Source organism: Chionomys nivalis, chromosome 2 (genome assembly GCF_950005125.1).
Source record: "Chionomys nivalis chromosome 2, mChiNiv1.1, whole genome shotgun sequence".
Lineage (NCBI taxonomy): Eukaryota > Metazoa > Chordata > Mammalia > Rodentia > Cricetidae > Chionomys > Chionomys nivalis.
Window position 1 is genome coordinate 116,865,400 of NC_080087.1, and position 19,533 is coordinate 116,884,932.

Sequence of the window (19,533 nt, forward strand, 5' to 3'; positions counted from 1 at the left end):
CCATCAGCTTGCGCATTTAGTAGATACCTGCTGTGTACAAAGTCTTGTGCCCGATGTACAGGAGTCATGCCATGCTTTGGTGTGCCCAGAATCAACCTGAAATGGAGGTTACAGATGCTCTGTGCTTATAAATAATAAAAGTTATACACAAAATTGTTCCATAAAAGGCTTCGTTTTAAATTTCACAAAATTACATTTGTTCTTATTTACAATGCCAGTATTATAAAAAAAATTACAATGATTTGTTTTAAAATACGTATATCTTCTACTAGATAAGTACAAAAAGATACTAGCCTGGTATATTAGTTACTTTTCTGGCTGTTCTGACCTAAAAGACCTAACAAAGAGCAAATTGAGAGAGGAAAGAAGGGGTTATTTTGTCTTCAAGTGTGAGGGCCCATCCGTCTATCATGCAGAAAAGGTATGAACAAGGATAAAGTCCGCTGTCATGGTGGGAAAGGCATGGGCAATGGAGAAGTAATCTGCACATAAAATACACTCTTGCTCTCTTGAGAAAAATTTGCACTGTGCATAGAGACGACATATTAAGGTCTTCAGAGCAAAAATAAAAATGTTCCTTTGAACACAGAGAGATAATGATAAAAAAAAATTCTTGTTCTCTGTTCCTGGAATCCTTCTTGAGCATGGCTCTTCAGTGTTTCTGACAGCCTTCTATGTGAGGTGGCCCAGGCCTTTGGAGAGAGCCTGTGCCAGTGCATGGTGGGGATGGGGAGAAGCAGATTGTCTGGCGTCTCCTGGGATCATGGCTGCATACTGGAAGTTGAGCCTCAGCTCTCACCCAGCATGGGGAGGTGTTTCTGAAGATCCCTTCTGCCCTGACGGGCACTGACCCTCCGTTTGTCTCCTGCAGCCCACCAGAACCGAGTGTCCGCCATCATCTTCAGCTTGGCCGCCGAGTGGGTGATCAGCACAGGCCACGACAAGTGTGTGAGCTGGATGTGCACGCGCAGTGGGAACATGCTTGGCCGTCACTTCTTCACATCCTGGGCTTCCTGCCTGCAGTATCCTTCAGAGTGTACGCCTTCCCGCCACTCCCACCTTACAATTTAATTTGGAATTGAATTATGGATTGTTCTGAAGACAGAATGACTCCTGTGGATTTAATCTCAAATCCAAGAATTTCTGTGTCTGCTTTTCTTTGGTATAAAGTGTGTCTGTTAAAAGTAATGACATAAGCTGGGTGGTGGTGGCGCATGCCTTTAATCCCAGCACTCAGGAGGCAGAGGCGGGTGGGTCTCTGTGAGTTCAAGACCAGCCTGGTCGGCAGAGCAAGTGCCAGGACAGGCTCCTAGGCTACACCTGAGAAACACCCCCCCCTCAAAAAAAAATGTTCTCTGTGGGAGGTGTTAATTTTTTTTTCTACAAAGTTGTGTTAATGCCAGCCCAACCCTTCATTCCTTTCATTACAAAATGAAAAACTTCTTACCCTGGGCTTTATAAGAGGGCTGCTAGGAACTTTATACAAAGCTTCACTTAATGAAAATGGAAACTGCTCTTTCATTTCCCAGCCGCCCAGACCCAAATAATCGCACAGAAACTATATTAACTACAAAGCATTTGGCCTGTTGCCTCAAGGTTACTACTAACTAGTTCTTAGAAGTTAAATTAACCCATAATTCTTGTCTGTGTTTAGGCACGTAACTTGGTACTTTTTCTCAGTAAAGAATTCTTATCTTGCTTCCTCTGTGTCTGGCTGGTGACTGCTCTCTGCCTTTCCTCTTCCCAGAATTCTCTTAGTCTGTTTGCCTCACCTATTACTGGCCAATCAGCATTTTATTAAACTGATATGAGGGGCAAATCTTTAGAGTGTACATTAGCACTTTATTTTATTATTACTTTTTAAATGGTTGTGAAAAGGGCCTTTGATCCTTAGAGAACTCTCACAGGTGCCGTGGGTGCCCCAGATGATGGCAATCCCTGCTTTAACTTTCCAGCTCTGTGGGAGTTGTTTTACACACAGCTCACCTCTGCTTCAGGTGACACCTGCTTACTGTATGCACCAGTGATGACAAGATGAAGACCATAAACAACACCCTAGGGGTAGTACATGATGCCATGGTACACCTCTCTAACACACACACACACACAATATAAAATCACTTTTCTTAAGTTACAAATGAATGCATAACATGAGCTATTTAAAATAAACCTTTAACAAAGCACCATACAGTGTAGGCCCATACAAGGGAGAAGTGTTCATGTATTTTAAATGAAGTTTTCTTTCTTTCTTTTTTTCTTTTTTCTTTTGGTTTTTCGAGACAGGATTTCTCTGTAGCTTTGACACCTGTCCTGACGCTTACTCTGTAGATGAGGCTGACCTCAAACTCACAGAGATCTGCCTCTGAGGGCTGGTATTAAAGGCGTGCACCACCACTGCCTGGCTTTAAGTGAGCTTTTCTGTCATAAGCGAGAGCTCTCCTAATGGCTTTGCAGAACATTACACGAGATCATAGTCATGGCCTGGCTTGTAGCTCTCCTGACCTTGTGTTCTAGAATATTAGTTGTTGCTCTGCTGTTTTGTATACGGTGCTGACTTTCTACAAATGTCTGTGGTTCCAGAGGGAGCAAGGAATGAGTTGTTATGATAATTAAAACGCTTCACGCTGGCGACCACCCCAGAGAGCTGATATCTGGGTTATGGAACTACCTCAAGTTAAAGGAAGCCATTGTCTTCATTTAAAGCTAGATTATCTCTGCCAAAAGGAAGATGAGTCTGTACTTGCTGTCAGTATGACATTGTTTTCAGAGCTCCTTTGCAAAATGACATCCTGTTGCATTGTGTATGTGTGTATACATGTGTATGTTTGTCATTTTCACTATTTAGCAATTTTATTCTTTAATGTTTTATTGTAACTTGTTTGGAACTGCCTCTGTCATCTCTACCAGCTCTCACTTTTTTATGGCTGGTTCCTGTCCTATTGCCCTCGGCATATTAACTGTTGGGTGGAAGCTAGCTTCCCTATAGCTGCTTTAGTTTTTCTTTCAGCGTGTACCTGTCACTTCCTTGCTGTTTGCTCGTTGTCTCTCACGTCGTGATTGTTGTTGTAGAATGCCTGAGTTCTGTGTGAAGCCTTTGTCTATGGCTGCTGTTGCTTGCTCTGTGGGAATGTGCTGAGATGGCTCCTGTCACCTGTCCTTGACTGCTTCTCAGGTATGATCTGGATACTCAGCATGCCTTCGTTGGCGATTACTCAGGACAGATCACCCTGCTGAAGCTGGAGCAGAATGCCTGTTCAGTGATCACAACCCTCAAGGGACATGAAGGTAGGCCTGGCCATAAGTTTCTCTCCTAGGTTAGGCACCAAAGTCCGACAGCAGCTCTGTGGTTTGGGGAGTGCTCCCCTCCCTGTGACTGGCCAGCTTTCAGTTTGATGGGATTGAAAAGATAACTAAGTGTCGGTTAGGTGTCAGGTTCCATTTCATACAATAGAAATCCTGTGTGCACTGCTCAAAGGGATGCCTTGTATTGCTTACCTTGTTTGCTTGTTTGATGAGTGGATGGAGTTTTTTTAAGGTGCCCTGACGCTGGCTGTCCTGAAACTTAATTATGGCCTCAGCTCATGATAATCCTCCTCCATCAGCCTCATAAGTGCTAGTTGTGAGCCGCCGTGCCCAACAACCTTTTCAAATTATTGTTTCCATAAGAACTTTTCAGGGGCAGGGGTTTTGAACCCAGGGCCGGCGCATGCCAAGTGAGAACTCTACCACTGACCTACACTTCCGTCCCCAGACCGTGTCTTTTAAACAGACCTTTGGAAGAGTTCTCATTACTGTTCTGTTTATTTGATGAGTTTCCAGAGCAGTACTATTAGAGAACCGCTGTGGGCTGCTCAGCCTTGTACTTGGTCACCGGGCACTGGCTAATGACCTGGGAGAGTGAATCATTAGATCAAACTCCCTGCTTCTGTAGCACATTGTGGCGGCGGGGCTCAGTGGAGGACGGGAAACTTCTCTTAGCTGAATTGGGTAAACTTTTTGTACATGTGTGAGTGATAAGTTGATTTCATTGACCACAGAGCTGAAATGCGATGTGGGTTTGTTTGTTTATTTATTTATTTATGTATTTATGTATTTATTTATTTATTTATTTATTTGGTTTTTTCGAGACAGGGTTTCTCTGTGGCTTTGGAGCCTGTCCTGGAACTAGCTCTGCAGACCAGGCTGGTCTCGAACTCACAGATCCGCCTGCCTCTGCCTCCCGAGTGCTGGGATTAAAGGCGTGCGCCACCATCGCCCGGCTTTGTTTGTTTATTTTTATTCAAGTGGTTGGATCCCATTTCTGTGTGAATCATGGATTGGAACTTTGAGGTCTCTAGTTTAGACTAGAGAATTGAACTTTTGTTGAGAGGCTCAATAGTGTGTTTATTTAAGATGGTATTTAGGTGTTCCAGTGCAGCAAATTGGATGTATCATACACTTTCTACCTAAGTTGTTTGGATGAAATAGACCTTCTGAGGTCAGGGACTCTGGGGGAAAGGTGAAAAGAGAAACGGATAGCACCTTAGAAAGCTGTTGCAGAGAAGCAAAGCTCCTACTGAAGCTGCATTTTCTGAGGGCAGAATGGGCCCGAGACTACTTAGTGGTTTTCTATGTCAGACCATCTTTATCTGTGATTCAGGTCACTGACACATGAGGGACACAGGACTCAACAGGATTTATAAAAAGCAGATGGGGCCCAAAGCTCATTTTGCAGAGGACTTTTTTGTTTTGTTTTCACTTTTGTTTTGAGGTTTATGTGAGAAACTGACTTTTCTTCCTTGCTAGTGAAGGTGGCCTCACTAGTTTCTGTGTCCCTCCAGGAGAACTATCAGTGTGTGTCACAGGTTTCTGTGTCCCTCCAGGAGAACTGTCAGTGTGTGTCACAGGTTTCTGTGTCCCTCCAGGAGAACTGTCAGTGTGTGTCACAGGTTTCTGTGTCCCTCCAGGAGAACTGTCAGTGTGTGTCACAGGTTTCTGTGTCCCTCCAGGAGAACTGTCAGTGTGTGTCTCAGGTTTCTGTGTTCCCTCCAGGAGAACTGTCAGTGTGTGTCTCAGGTTTCTGTGTCCCTCCAGGAGAACTGTCAGTGTGTGTCACAGGTTTCTGTGTCCCTCCAGGAGAACTGTTTGTGTCACAGGTTCAGCATTACTTTTTGTTAGCAGCTATTTCCCCGGTCAGTAGTAGTGGTGGAAGACAGCCCTGCAAGAGAAATCTTTAGAAACAAAACCTTCTCCCAGGGCCATTCAATTTGATAAGCTATCTAGAGTGTGAAATGTAAGGGCTGGAATTTTTTTTAAGCTGAACTACTTTGGTATATTTATTTTGTATACCTGCAGCATTGTTTTTTTTTCTTGAGGCATTAATTTAATTTTTAGAGATAAAAGCATCCTAGGGTAAATTTCTATAAAGTCTCATGGGTCTGGAATAACCTAGATTTGTATTATAATAAAATACCTACAGTAAAGTACAGGTATTTTTCTTGACATTTTTTTTCTCTCCAGAAGTTTTCTGAACTGATGTTTTATATCTAGCTGCTTTATAAATTATTGGTGGCAACAAAAATGCACCTTTTTTTTTTTTGGTGTACGAGTGAGTTTATTGGGGTTACTCCCAGGAATATGGATGAGGGGGTTATCTTACAGGAACAGGGGTAATTCAAAGACAGCAGCATCACTGAAAGTCCACATGACTCATGACAGGTAGTACATAGAAGGAAGGCTCACTAAGATGCAGGAAGTAAGCAACTCACAAGTCTCAGGAAGTCCCAGGAGTTCCCAGGTGCACAGAACCCTTTTCTCACTCACCAGAGATATAAGATGGTTAAAAAGAGATGCCGCAACCCGTGGAGCTGCCTGCAAGGACAAACTTTAAACCCTTTGAATTCAAAGCTGTGCAGCTCACAGTCACATCCTCATCTTCCAACTTTGGATGATGGACTTGCAGTGTTTTCTCTGTGACTCGTGAGGATGTGGTTTGAATGACCCTTTTACAACAGAGGTAGATGTTTTACTCAAAGGCCCAGCTGGCGGTTGGGTTTTCCCATCGCACATGTGTCCTGATGCTGAGTTCTGTCTGACTCTTCTTTTACGTGCCTAGGTAGTATCGCCTGCCTTTGGTGGGACCCCATTCAGCGGTTACTCTTCTCAGGAGCATCCGACAACAGCATCATCATGTGGGACATCGGGGGACGGAAAGGCCGGACACTTCTCCTTCAGGGCCACCAGTACGTGACCATTAGGGGACGGAGGTCTGAGCCAGGAAAGGAGGGCACTGCTCTTCCCTCCTGCCTTCATTTTCATTGCTTTTGTCCTGACTCAAAGCAAAATGGAGTGTGAGGTGTTCTTCCTCGTTAGTCTAAAGAGGTCACCGCTCTTCTCCCAAGGAGTGGCCTTGTTGAAATACCTACTTAAAGCACCATGGATCAGAGACTGGAGGCGAGAACTTTGACCATGGCAGATTGTGTTAAAGTATGGGGCTCCTCCTGAGCTGGGGACATAAGTGGTCTATTAAACCCTAAAATATGTCTCATTAGAAGGTAACAGGTGCATCAGTAGCTAAGTCCCTTAAGCTTCCATGTTGTAATACTTAGGACTGCTTGTCCAGCCTGTGAAAAAGGATCCCTTTCTTTGCTCCTTCACTGTGGTTTTCTTTCTTCCTTGATGCTGCTCAGGCCATAATTGTTTACTGCAATTACAATCAAGTTGAAACTTAGCCAGGAAAAAGGTGCAAAAGTTACCAGGTCAGGAGATTGCGTGGCATCCAGGTCTGAGGGCCTTTGGGAAGAGGGCAGAGTTCTCCCCACATGTGCACGTGAGTCCCCTGTGGCTGTGTGAGAGGTGACTGTTCACGGCCCTTGTGGTCTCTCTACTTTTGCATATGAACTGCTTTCCAGTAAGAGCTATATTCTGTTTTGTTTTCACATGTAAATAAACTGTGTGAAAGAGAGATTATGGTGATGGCCACAGAAAACTGCAGTTCTTACCCTTCTCTGACTTGCAGTTTCAATGACAGATTCAAAAGGAGCAGCATTTATGTTGTAGAGAGTATGACCTGGGTAGTGAGTGCGAAAGTAGCCCCCATAATAGAGTGGGGAGAGGGCTGGGTTCCGGTGGGGCGTTCCCAGGCTGTTCTGTGTTGACGGTGACGTGTGCTCCATTTGCAGCGACAGGGTGCAGTCACTGTGCTACCTGCAGTTCACGAGGCAGCTTGTCTCCTGCTCCTCGGATGGCGGAATTGCAGTGTGGAACATGGACGTTAGCAGAGAAGAGGTAAGGAGCAAGAACATGGCCGGCAGGTCAGAGGAGAGCCCTTCTCTGGCTTCTCAGTTTTCCTCCTTGCAGGTTGGCAGTCGTATAAACAATCCCCCCTTTCTCACAGCTCCATCTGTGAATTATTGTCTAACAGAGTTCTTTTAAATTGTAGACATTAACCTATTTTATTTGCATGTGTGTAAGTGTGATGTGTATCTATTGTGTTCTTGTGTGTGCATGGGGGCATGGCTTCCCCTCTTACTCTCCATCTTAGTGCTGGAGACACTAAGGCTGGTGCTCATAGATTTCCCTAGCCTGGCCAGGCAGCAAGCCCCAGGGACCCCATGCCTCCACCTTCTCAGCAGTGGGATGACAGGCATCTACCACCCTGCCTGGCTTTTTGTGTAAGTGCCTGGGTTCTGAACTCATTGGGAGCACCCTGCTGGTTCAACCATCTCTCCACTCCAGCCCTCTCTGCCATGCCATAACCTGCCCCGGGTGAGACTTTCTTGGTTAATGGGCAGCGTTTAGGTTGAATAACGGCTTGGAGGACTCTTTGCAGCCAGCAGCCTTCTAACTCATCCAGGGATGGGCCCATGGAGGCCTTCTGAAGTATTCGTGCGACTCCGGAGCGTTTCAGTTTGGAAGCTCCGAGAAGGATGTGGCAGGACAGAGCTAGGCGATGGTCATCGCAGGGAAACTGTGCCTCTCTTCTCTGCTTCTATCTTGTGCTGTACTCTCTTCCACTGAGTCCATGCTGATAACCTTTTTCTTTTTTGGCAACTTGATTTTTAATTTCATTGAACCACTTAACTAGGTCCCTTAATCTCTGGGTGTCTGCTTTCTCTTCTCCAAGTGAAATCACTTCCTAGGATGATGTCTAAGGCCTCTTCCATTTCTTTAGTCCCGTTAACTGTCTGTGCAGGCTCCCCGTCATCCTTTCATTTTAGGGCACACTGCAGTGAGTGCGCTTGACCTTGTCAGCGTGCGGTTCTTCACTTATTCGCCCCATGCAAATTTCTGAAAATAGATTCCGGGGGAGGGATGTGTACATCCAGAGGCTTTTTATAGCTGTCATCAGATGGTTTCCAGGCAGGATTTCCTGCTCATCTCTGCTAGGACCAGGGCAGTCCGTCTTTGCTCAGTGACAGCTGTGGCTTGTGCTGTTGATAGCAAAAGTGGATTCAGAAGGACGGTGGATGGGAAGGAGAGTTCCACTTCAGGAACCTTCACCAAGCTTTCACCACGGAGTGGCCACACAGTCTGGGAACATATGGTAGATGTGTTTTGGTGTTCTATGGTTTTTGAATTATGTGTACATGTGTGTGTTGTGTTGTGTGTGTACTGACTTATGCCCTACTCTCTTCCCTTTTCTTTGTCCCCTTGAGATGGGTCTCTCACTGAACGTGGAGTTCATGGGTTTTGCCTAGGCTGGCTGGACAGCAAGCCCAAACAATCCTGTCTCTTTGTTGACCACCCCTCACTGGAGTTAGAGATGTGTAACTCTGTATGTCGTTTGCTAGAATTCTGGGAATCAGTTCAGGTCCTCACGCTTGTACTGCAAGGCTCTTACTCACCGGGCCATCTCCCCAGTCTTGGTGAATCCCTTTTTGGTACTGCACTGTAGCAGGTATTATCTTACATGATGTCACATGTGTTCCCTATACTGTCCTGTAGGTCATTGTGCAGTTCAGTGCACCCCATGTGCCATTGTAGTGGGTGCCGTGTTAATCCAAAGTCCCCTGGAAGCTCCTATGAGTGGCTTTGCTTTGTGTTGCCTCTTAATAACTGTGGTTCTCACTGCGTAGATTTGGGTTTTTAGTGTGTCCCTTAAGTGCTAATCAGGGAGTTGTCTATAGGAAGCAGTAGCGACAGACTTGTTTCCAGCTTCCTACCCACAAGAAACGTGTGGGCAAGTTGAAGAAAACAGACTGCCCCATAGCTGATAATATGTGATCCTAATGCAGAGGCGTTCTAATTGCTAAGTTTCCTGGCAGCCTTGTGTGGCAAGCCAAACAGGAAACTCTGGTTACATGGCTGCAGTTTGACTTCTGGTCTGGCACATTCTAAAAATCTTTTGGTAAGGCTTGGAGTGTAGCACCAGCTTTGCATGGCTCCATGAAGGTTCTTTCCTTGCCAAGGTCTCTCAGGGCTGTGCTCTGCCTTCCTCAGCCGCTGGTTGTACTCACTAAGAACAGCTGATGTGCTGTTTGGTGTCCTGGGTTCTTGGTCCTTTGTGCCCCAGTCTTGTTCTGAGAGAACAGAGGTGAGAGGGAGTATGCATTTCCTATATGACCAGGGATAACCGTTGGGATTCTCTCACAGGTTGAAGCACCCCGATCTCAACACACCTTTGTTTTCCTTGGTGCATTCTTTCAGAAAATGCAGTCAGAAAGTGGGAGTAGTACCCCTCCTTCAGGTGACATAATTGTGAACTGCAGTTGCACATGTAGGAAAAGGAAAATACAGTCCTGCCTGTCAAGGTGCTTCCTGTGTGGCAGAGATGGCTTCCTGTTAGTCATCTCTGGAAGAGGGTAAAGCAGTTTGTACCAAAAGAGGCTTTATTTTTAGTAGATACTCACTTTTTTCTAGCTAAGGACTTGCAATGCAAAGGTGAGCAGCCTGCTATCTGCGAAGTCTGACCCTGCCAGGGATCCATAGTATCCAGGTCTTCCTTAGCCAGGGCCCAGAGGAAGAAGGGCAGTTCTCTGGCCCACACCGCTCACCCACAGTGCCTCTGGAAGTTACCTGTTCATACTGGCTGGACTATTCCTAGCCCCCCAAGGCTACTAACTCTCTGTGACCATCAGCCCCTCCCAGAATAGAGTACGTTTGCTTCCCTTCTGGTTTGTAATCAGGGCTGTTCCTTTTTGGAAGTGAGTATATGAAGTATGAATGAACAAGTAACACTACTTAGAGAATGTTAAGCAAGCAGACTTCAGAATGTGTGGTACTGTACCCATCAGTACAGCGTAGATGAGTTAGCACTTAGTGGCCATAATAAAGCGGGATTATTCTTTTTTCCTCTGATAATTTTTTTATTACTTTATAAATAATAGGAATCAAAATTTCCACTTCCTCCCCTCCTCCCACTTCCCTTCCGCTCCCCCACTCACCCTTCCCCCTCCAGTCGTAACCCTGCCCTGTGGGAAGTCCAAGGCCTTCCCCCCTCCATCCAGGCTTAGGAAGGAATGCATCCAAATAGACTAGGGTCAAGTGGGGTTATTCTTCCATTTTCTTTGTTCATATTAGACAGACGGAACAGGATGCAGAGAAGAGGTAGAGGTCATAGTGCTTAGTTAATATCCTCTTCTCCGAGCTGAGGGTGTTGCGGAATGGTAGAGCATTTGGCGAGCGTGGATGCTTAGGCCCTGGTTCACCGTCCCCTCATTGTGCGCTTTCTTAAGACAGGATCTCTTGTAACTCACACTAGCCTGGGAGTCTGTGTCGCCTGAGCATGGCCTTGACCTCTGGGTCTTCCTTGGCTTCACGGCCTGAGCACTGGGACACAGGCATGCATCGCCACACCTGACTTCATCACGCTGGGATTAAGCCCAGGACCGTTCCATCCTGGGCAAGTGCTCAGCCTTGTCCTTGGCCCTGCCTTGCTCTTCTTTGCTCTTCTCGGTGCGGACAGCCCCGTCCTCTTTATGCAGCTGTCACGAGGCCACGTGACTCATGATGACTTAGGGTTTAACACCAGCTTCTGTGTATTAACACAATTAAGTTAAGGATTTTCTTACATTAAAGTTTGTTCCAACCTATTTCTGCACTGATTATAGTTTTCTGTCTCAAGCTACTAAAAGTATATTTTATATTCCCCTGTGCTCTTCTGCCCTCTAGTTCAGCAAAGTAATACTCAGTCTTAGTCCAAGGCTCTCCAAGACCAGAGCTTAGCTGTCATTCTCCAGCACCATGGTCTGAAGCCCCCACGAAACAGCACTGGGAAGGGCTGTGTGGCAGCTGCCAGTGTATGGTGACAGCACACTCACTGGTCAGTGTGGGGTAGGGAATAGCAGAGTTCGCTGTCCAGTGGGGGCACAGGATTCAGATGAGGAGTGGACCTGATCCTGAGGACTGGGCAGGTCAGGGAGGGGTAGTTAGTCTGTCTGGCATGATGCCCACACAGAACAACTAGAAGTTTCTATTTTGTTGGTCTGTCTTACAGTGGCCCTGTAAGAGATAGTTCAGGTTGCACAAGACATGGGTTTTATTCAAGTGGATATAGATTTCAAGTAATTTTAGCATGAAAAAGAAATACATAAGACCATCCTTAAAGAGTCAAAGTATTTTCTTATCTGCGGGTACAATTTAACAACTCTATAAGCACTGTTAAAATTGTTATAATTAGTCAGAATCCAAGCGTGAGTCAGGTATGGTGGTACACACCTATGCTTGTAGCTCTTGAGAGGCGGAGGGAGACAGGAGGGTTGTTACAAGTTCCAGGCCAGCCAAACTATACAGTGAGACTGTCTGCTAAAACTGGCCAAACATAAAAACAGCAACAGAAAAATCTGTATACCATGGTATTGCTCATGGCAACCTCAGCTAAAATACATTGTGGAATTTAAAAGAAATATTAACTCTAGAAAGTTCTAGAACTCTGTACTCATGTCTGAACTCTGTGCTGCCCCTAGGCTCCCCAGTGGTTGGAAAGTGACTCCTGTCAGAAGTGTGAGCAGCCCTTCTTCTGGAATATAAAGCAGATGTGGGACACGAAGACGCTGGGGTTGAGACAGGTCAGTAGCTAGTGTTTCCTCACCCTCTAAGGATTCTGTGTCTCGTCATCTTTATCACTAATTTGGGTTTTTAGAAAAATCATGCTTTGCTCTGACAAACGCTGTTGATTCCTCTATTGTTTCCCTTGCTGCCGTGTAACTAATAACGAGCACAGCTGTCCTGGGGCCGGACAGACCCCTTCCCTAACTGCTCATCTGCTTGTCTTGCATTAGAAGGTAGGGATGCCTCGAGACGCTGCAGAATCTGTTGTGAAACTGTGGGAATTGCTTGCATTTGGCACTACTTCTTATTAGAGTCAGTGTTTCATATTAGCCAAGAATAAAATTAGGACAATGAGGAATTTCGATGATAGCCTTAAGCTGTCACTAGCAGGTAAGTAATGGCCCTCCCCAGAGCGCTCTCTGACCCTGTGACTATCAGTTCATCGATCCCAATTGTGTCAGTATAAATACTCCTGGAACATTTTCATTAAGGCTCTCTCAAATCTCTCTTACACTTTTTTAAATTAAGAAGCATGCCCCCAGGAGATTATTACCGAGTTACTGATAGCACGAGGTGCTCGCTCGCTCATGTAACGCCTAAGGCCTGCAGTGGGTTGCATTCCTGCACAGCCTCAAAGTCGGTCGCTCACTCAGGCCGAGCATGAATTTGGGCAGCTAACCCAGAGTGCGGTGATTTCGGTCACCGTTGGTGGTGAGGGATTAGTCTAACATTTGTGTGTGTGACTAGCTTTGCTTGCTTTCACCCAAGGAACTGCCCCGTAAGGCCCCATCCAGACTGGCATCCCAGACTGGGCCCCCTTTATTTCTTATTACCTTGAAACACTCTGAAATAGCCAAGTCTGTGGGATGCTTGTGTAGTGGGGATAAGGCATTACAGTTGGTATTCCTTCTGAAGAAAACACGGAAGAGAGGATTTCACTCTTATGCATTAATAATTAATAGGAGAGAGAAATGGTCGCCAGAGGATTAGCGGTCAAAGTCTGCTAGAGTAATAATAATCGGAGTGTTTTTGAACATTCTGGAGTAAGCTTATTTCCTGGATCAGACTTTGAAAGGTCAAAAGAACGTTATTCGCCTGTACAGATTATTCTAGATTCTTTTCTTTCCAGAATCTCCAGCAATTGGGTTCCTAAAAGAAGCCAAGTTTGGTTTGAATGTTGTTGCTTATCGTAGACAAGACACTATGGAACAGCAGACACAGTTGTTGTCCAGCAAGCAAGGAAGTTTATGATTTTGAGACCCTTGCCTATGGAGTGTCTCTAATGTCACTTGATGGTGCAGTGAGCTTTAGGGATATATGAAGCGTATTCTCCCTGGCCCCGTTTCCCCACTTTTCCATGAAGCAAAACTAACCCTGCCTCCCTCTCCCCTGGAAGCATCACTGCAGGAAGTGCGGGAAGGCCGTCTGCGGAAAATGCAGCAGCAAGCGCTCCAGCTACCCAGTTATGGGCTTTGAGTTCCAGGTCCGGGTCTGTGATTCCTGTTATGACTCCATCAAAGACGAAGAGTGAGTGCCCGTGGCATTTGCCTGACTGTGTCCCAACCCTCTGTTTGATGGGCATTGAGTGAGGGCAGCCTGAGGGACGATCTAGGTTTCTGCCCGTGTGCTTATCTCTTTGGAACGCCATAAACCATTTCTGTTTTGTCTGTTTTTAATTACTTTTGTTTATTTGTGGGTTGGGCACATGTGCATCACAGCTTGGGTGTGGAGGTTCATGGACAGCTTGTAGAGCCTCTTCTTCCTAAGAATCAGAGAGCTGGAAAAATGCCTTAACTTGCTCAGCCATCTTGCCAACCCACATAAACCATTTTGAGGAGACGTTCCTGTTGTAGCTTTGTGACTTTTGGTTGCTACTATTTATCTCAAGCTTCTCCACTGGCTGGGACAGGTTTGTTTTTTTTTTTTTTTTTTTTTTCAGTACTGTGAGGGTGCTTGGGGTAGTCCAGCTGCTATGGCCCATCTCACAGGGCTTGGTGCGGAGACATGTTCTTGTATCAGTGGACAGCCCCGCTGTGCTAACTGATCTTTGTCCGCTCATGCAGATGTCGTTACTAAGAAGACTGGAAAGACCTGTGCTTTTTGTGGATATTCTGAAATAACTTCATCAGACACAGTGCCCTCCTGTGGGCAGGAGAAAAATCACACTTATCTTTCCTGTCTTCTTGAGCCAGAGCCGTGGCAGCAGAGGCCTGTGCGATGGTCAGGGAGCTGATGGGAGGGAGTGGTGCTCCGGGCTACAGAGCGGAGCCTCATGGCTCTTATGGGTGGCAGAGGTTCAGGGGCATTTCTCCTGGAACTGCAGTTACAGACAGTGGTGGACTCCATGTGGGTACTGAGAACTGAACCCAGGTCCTACTGGAAGAGCAGCCAGTGCTCTTAACTGCCCAGCCATCTCTCCAGCCCCCAGTGCTATTTTTTTTTAGAAACGAATGTTAACACCATTATTGTGTGTCAGCCACCTATGTTGCTGGCGGATCGCTCCTCTTTTAGCTTGGGTACAGTCAGTATGTTTCAACGATCCTTTCTCTTTGTTAGTCGGACTTCTCTAGCAACATTTCATGAAGGAAAACACAACATTTCCCATATGTCCATGGACATTGCAAGGGGACTAATGGTGACCTGTGGGACAGATCGTGTGGTAAAGGTAAGCTGGCCTGCTAGCATCTCATTTGAGATAGGGCCATCCTCACACTGTGAATGGGCTTCAGGACACTCCTGAAGCCATTGCCATTTGCCTTTGCATTCTAGAATCAACTGCCTGCCTGCTCATAGCCCCAGTGACTGAGCAGGTGGCTGTGATTTCCTACACCCTGAGCGGGAGTCACTCTGGGTGTTGTTTGGTCCTGATGGTGAGGACCAGGTGCCCTTAGGTCCTGTGGGTTCTGAGCTCTCACCTGGCTTCTGTCTTTGCCCATCCCTGCCTCCAGCCTTCCCTGTCTTCTTGGCTGATGTTCCTTTACACCCTCTCCTGTTTGTGAGGAATCCTCACATATATTTTAATTAATCTCTAGGTCATAAACAGAACTTGGAAGTAAATGTTTTATACTCAGTTGAGTCATGAAACGGAAATATTTTATATTCTTAGACATTATAGTAGACTATTATGACATTGTTTTCAGGTTTCAAGATGCTACCTAGAAGTGTTTTTGTTGTTATGGTTTGGGTTTGTTGTTGTTGTTGTTTTTTGTTGTTGCTGCTGCTGATTTGTTTTCAGTGTAGTTAGTGACCTCCATTGCTTCATCTGTATGTAAGTCTGTCAGTGCTGACTGACTCTTGAAGTAAGATGTTGTAATATGAGCGGCAGGAAATTATAGGAAATAATTACACCGGAAACTGTATTCTTTTAAACCCTGCCTGGCCCATTAGCTCCAGCCTCTTATTGGCTAGCTCTTACATATTGATCTAACCCATTTCTAATATTCTGTGTAGCCCACGAGCTGCCTTACCAGGAAAGATCTTAACCTGCGTCTGTCTGGAGAGAGAGAATCATGGCGACTCACTGACTTGGCTTCTTTCTCCCAGCATTCTGTTCTGTTTACTCCACCCACCTAAGGGCTGGCCTATAAATGGGCCAAGGCAGTTTCTTTATTAAATGAAAGTAATTCCTCCATCAGTAAGAGCCCATGGTAAATGTGCCTTCTCCATGTCCCTTCCTTGTAGATATGGGATATGACTCCTGTGGTGGGCTGCAGCCTGGCAACTGGATTCTCTCCACACTGATGCTGAAGCTGAGTGATGTCCGCCCCATCTTGCACACGTACAGTGACCTCCACAAAACAAAACCCTTCATGTAGCTCGACAGCCACTGTAATGTAAATGGACAGTAACCACCTAAAAAACAAATCAATATTTTTAAAAAGAAAAAAATATATATTTAAGTGTGTTTTGGGGTATTTGTGGAAATTATCTGTGGGGAATAACACCTGAAGGGTCTGTCCTTAGTGGTCCCCTAAGGAATAGAATTTCCTCAGTACAACTGCCTCGTGAACACCGCACCAGTGGGTAAGGGGAAGTAATCCAGCAAATGAAGGTTTTAGGAGGGAAAATTTTAACAAAAAGATTAATGCTTACTTCAGTGCAAACCTGTGAGCACACGTGGAGTCTCCTGACTGAGAGGGTCCTTGGAAGCCCCTGCGGGCAGTCTGCTGTCCAGGCAGAAGTTGGAGGAAGGGCTTTCTGTCTTTCTCCGGGGGAGTTGGTAGGATGTAAGAAGCTCCAGCTTCCTCCCTCCAGGCTGGCCGTATGTGAGTGAGTGTTCTCCACAGTGAGTAGCTGAAGAACCTCTTCAAGGTACCTGTTCCCGTCAGGTCGAGCCATGATCTGCTCTTGGCTTTGGCTCGCTGCAGTTGTTTCTCATGTGTATGTCTCTACAGTTGACACACAACAAGACAGCCCACATTTGTCCCTCTCTTCCGCACCTGCTCTGTGGACAAAGCTTTTTTATGGTGCTGTTGTACAAGCCTCCTGACATTTTTTTCTTTTCTTTATAGTTAGTCATGACCCATGGCAAACCCAGCTCCCCCAGCATGGTGGTGATGGATGCCATCAGCCTGGTCCATGGAAAAACCCAGTTCTGCTAACAGATACATTTGTAGTCCCAAGATGAGCCCCTGTGATACGGTTAGCAACTTCTGCCCCTCAGAAAAAGTCCTCTGAAGCTTTTATAGTATGTTGTACTTGTGACTAGATGTTGTTCATGTTTCATAGGAAGAAATTGGTGGCCCATTGCCAGAATTATCAGTCAGGTCTTGTACAGTAATCCCTAACTGGTAAGCCACTTTTCCTGTTTGAAAAAGCTGTTGTATAAAATGCATTTTCAAGGTTTTTGACCAGATAACCAGGACGAGGAGCAGAAGGAGGATGGAAGGCCTGCAGTGAATGTCCAGATGTTTGTGTGTTGTGTTAACTGCAGCACATGAACTGCTCCAGTAGAACTGCGGAGACAGCGGAAAAGGGCCTGCTTCTTTAAAGGCCAAGTAGTGAATGGCCGCAGCACCTCCGTGACTCTTGCTAATGTCACTGCTGCTCCGTGCTGGGTTACATCAAGATCACAGAATAGTTTCTAAGAGGCAGTGAAGCTGTGATGTCCCAATGGTTGTGACACACATAATGAGGGAAGGAAAGGCAGCCAGGCATACTGGGTTCTAGCTTTGCAGTGACATCTCTTGTCTTCAGAGGTAGGACCAAAGGGTTTGTGTCGCCCCTTTTAGTTTTTATGTTTTGTCACCTTAACTGGTGAGCCTTCACCAGATTCCGCTTACACTCTGGAAGATGTGTGTTGCCAGTGTGCTTTGCACAGGAGACTGAGCGATGCTCTGGAACTGCTGCCTCGAATGTTCTCCTCGGGCTGCCCAGTCCGTGGTTCTGCCCTTGCGAAGGGATACAGGCCTGATGGAGTCCTGCCCTGTGGAATAGTGCTGAGCCCTGTGTGCTTTTGTTTTCCTAAAGACGTCTATAAAATGTGACTTTTGGACATCTGTGGTAGATTAAACTGAATACTCTATATTTTTCGAGCTTTTTTTAAATTTTTTTTATTTCAAAAGCCTCTTGTTATAAAACCCTGTGTGGCATAGAGAGCATGAGGTTGGTTTGAGCTTCTAAGGGGCTAATAGGAATTAAGGAAGAAATTTGTATTTAAGGATGAATTAGGGCAGGGGACCTTAGGAAGGAGTACAGACTGTTTGACAATGCAGTTCGCTCTGCAGTTGGGCCTGTGATCATGTCATCCAAAAATACTCATGCCAGTCTCTTCCTGTGTGTTACACGTCAGGTAGCAAATGGGGTCATTTTTTTTATAGAGGGTGAAAATTATATTCTCAAGTTTACTGACTGGGCACATGAGGAAGGGACAGTAAGGCTCATGCTTTTTGTCTTATTTGGACTCTGTTGCAAAATGGGTCACTTAATATAGTTCCTCAAGGAACAGCTATCATCTTTCCCATCCCAGAATTCTTAAGCTAATGTGTAAAAACAAGGATCAAGAAGTGCGGGATGTTAGAGGAGAGTCTTTACTTAGATCTAGTACGTAACGAAGGGATGTCAAGTCTTTATTCTCATCATGGTCTTCAGTGGTCCTGTATTAGTTGGTCCCAGTGATAGCAGTAGGCCTGTACCTTGGTAGAGTCCACTTACTGGTCACTAGGTCGTAACAGTTTACTCTTTACATGCTGCCTCAAAGACGTCACAAACACTAGCTCTAGAGCCCCTCACTTTGTTCTCCCTCACCGTGATTCAGTTTGTTAGCATCTGTATTTATTCAACTGTCAGAACTGACCCAGATATACGGAAAATAGGAGAGCAGCTCAGACCCAAGAAGATATTTTTGAAAATCAGTGTTTCATTAAAGTACTATTGATATCTCCTAAATGATAAGAATCCAGTTACTATTAATGAAAACAATCTGCTCATTATAAATGGGAGGCTTAACAAATACGTAATACATGCTAATTTCTAAAATTAGCTGATGTTTAATTGTTAATTGTGAGCGGATTATTGAATGTCTTGTCTATTTTCTGCAGTTTACTATACAATAACTCTTTGAGTAAGTTGAACTTTAATTGTGCAGCAAATTTCTATAGATGAACAATTTAAAATGTTTCATTCTGTAGCAATGTTTGACTTGGGAAGCAAAAGGTGACATTAAGTAATTCAACTTGTTCTTGTATTGCTGTGTTTCCATATAATACTGTGCTCTGTGTACCTCAGAGAGGCTGGAAATTTTGTTCTTTTTATTTGTGGGTTTGTTTTTGTAGGGCTTTTTTTGTTATTTTTTTCTTATTTTGGAGAATATGCATATAATAAAATCTCCCTTGGCTTCTTATGCTGCTTGCTTCGTGTGTGTTCTGTTTGGTCTGGGCACGGCACAGGGCGTGCCTGTGTTTGTGTCACACGTAACTTGGCATTCCATGTGCTCTGGGCAAGTTACCTGCATTATCTTTAAATTCTAGCATCACCCCTCAAGTTTATCTTCCATTTGCATTTTATAGGTGACAAAATGAAGAAGAGTCTGTCCTTCTGTGTCTCTGTCTGTCTGTGTGTCTGACTTAAAGGCGGGTGCCTTCTCCGTGCCCCGTCCTACAGTGCTAGCGAATCGTACCATAGCAGGGAAGCATAGTAGGGTAGTGCTCTACTGGAGTTTAGAAACTTCAGTGAATCCCCAGTTAGTGTAGCTCAGGAGAGCTCTGCACAGAGCTGCATAGAGAAGAGAGATCCTGGCTCCGGCTCTCCTTCTGTGCCTGCAACTCAACCTTGTGAGGTTAGATACAATGAGTCAGAGCCAGGAGAACTGAATCCTGAGCTAATGCCGTAAGATGTTGGCCTGACCAGTCAGGTTACTGTGTGTTTCTCAAAACTATATGTCACTGTCTTTCCTCTCAGCATCAAACCAGTTTTATGGAAGAAAAGGACTTAGGCGTGGCAGCACTCACTCTGATTCCCAACGCTTGCAGGGTTTAGGCAGAAGGAGCGTAACCACCCTGAAACTGGAGGCCAGCTAGCTGCGGGAGACCGGGAGACCGTCTCAGAGAGCAGACAGTAGAATAA

The 19,533-nt window shown here is 45.4% G+C and overlaps 1 protein-coding gene across 1 annotated transcript in view; it reads left to right on the forward strand.

Moving 5' to 3' along the window:
• The window catches only part of Wdfy1 (WD repeat and FYVE domain containing 1), a 48,668-nt gene extending 29,857 nt beyond the window's left edge, over positions 1-18,811 (forward strand). Inside the window, exons 5-12 of the mRNA XM_057762485.1 lie at positions 872-1,022; positions 3,173-3,285; positions 6,095-6,221; positions 7,161-7,266; positions 11,886-11,987; positions 13,367-13,497; positions 14,527-14,635; positions 15,652-18,811. Of these exons, the coding sequence (XP_057618468.1) occupies positions 872-1,022; positions 3,173-3,285; positions 6,095-6,221; positions 7,161-7,266; positions 11,886-11,987; positions 13,367-13,497; positions 14,527-14,635; positions 15,652-15,711 (899 nt within the window). The 3' untranslated portion in view covers positions 15,712-18,811. The remainder of the gene's footprint in view (positions 1-871; positions 1,023-3,172; positions 3,286-6,094; positions 6,222-7,160; positions 7,267-11,885; positions 11,988-13,366; positions 13,498-14,526; positions 14,636-15,651) is intronic.
• Positions 18,812-19,533: the final 722 nt, after the last annotated feature.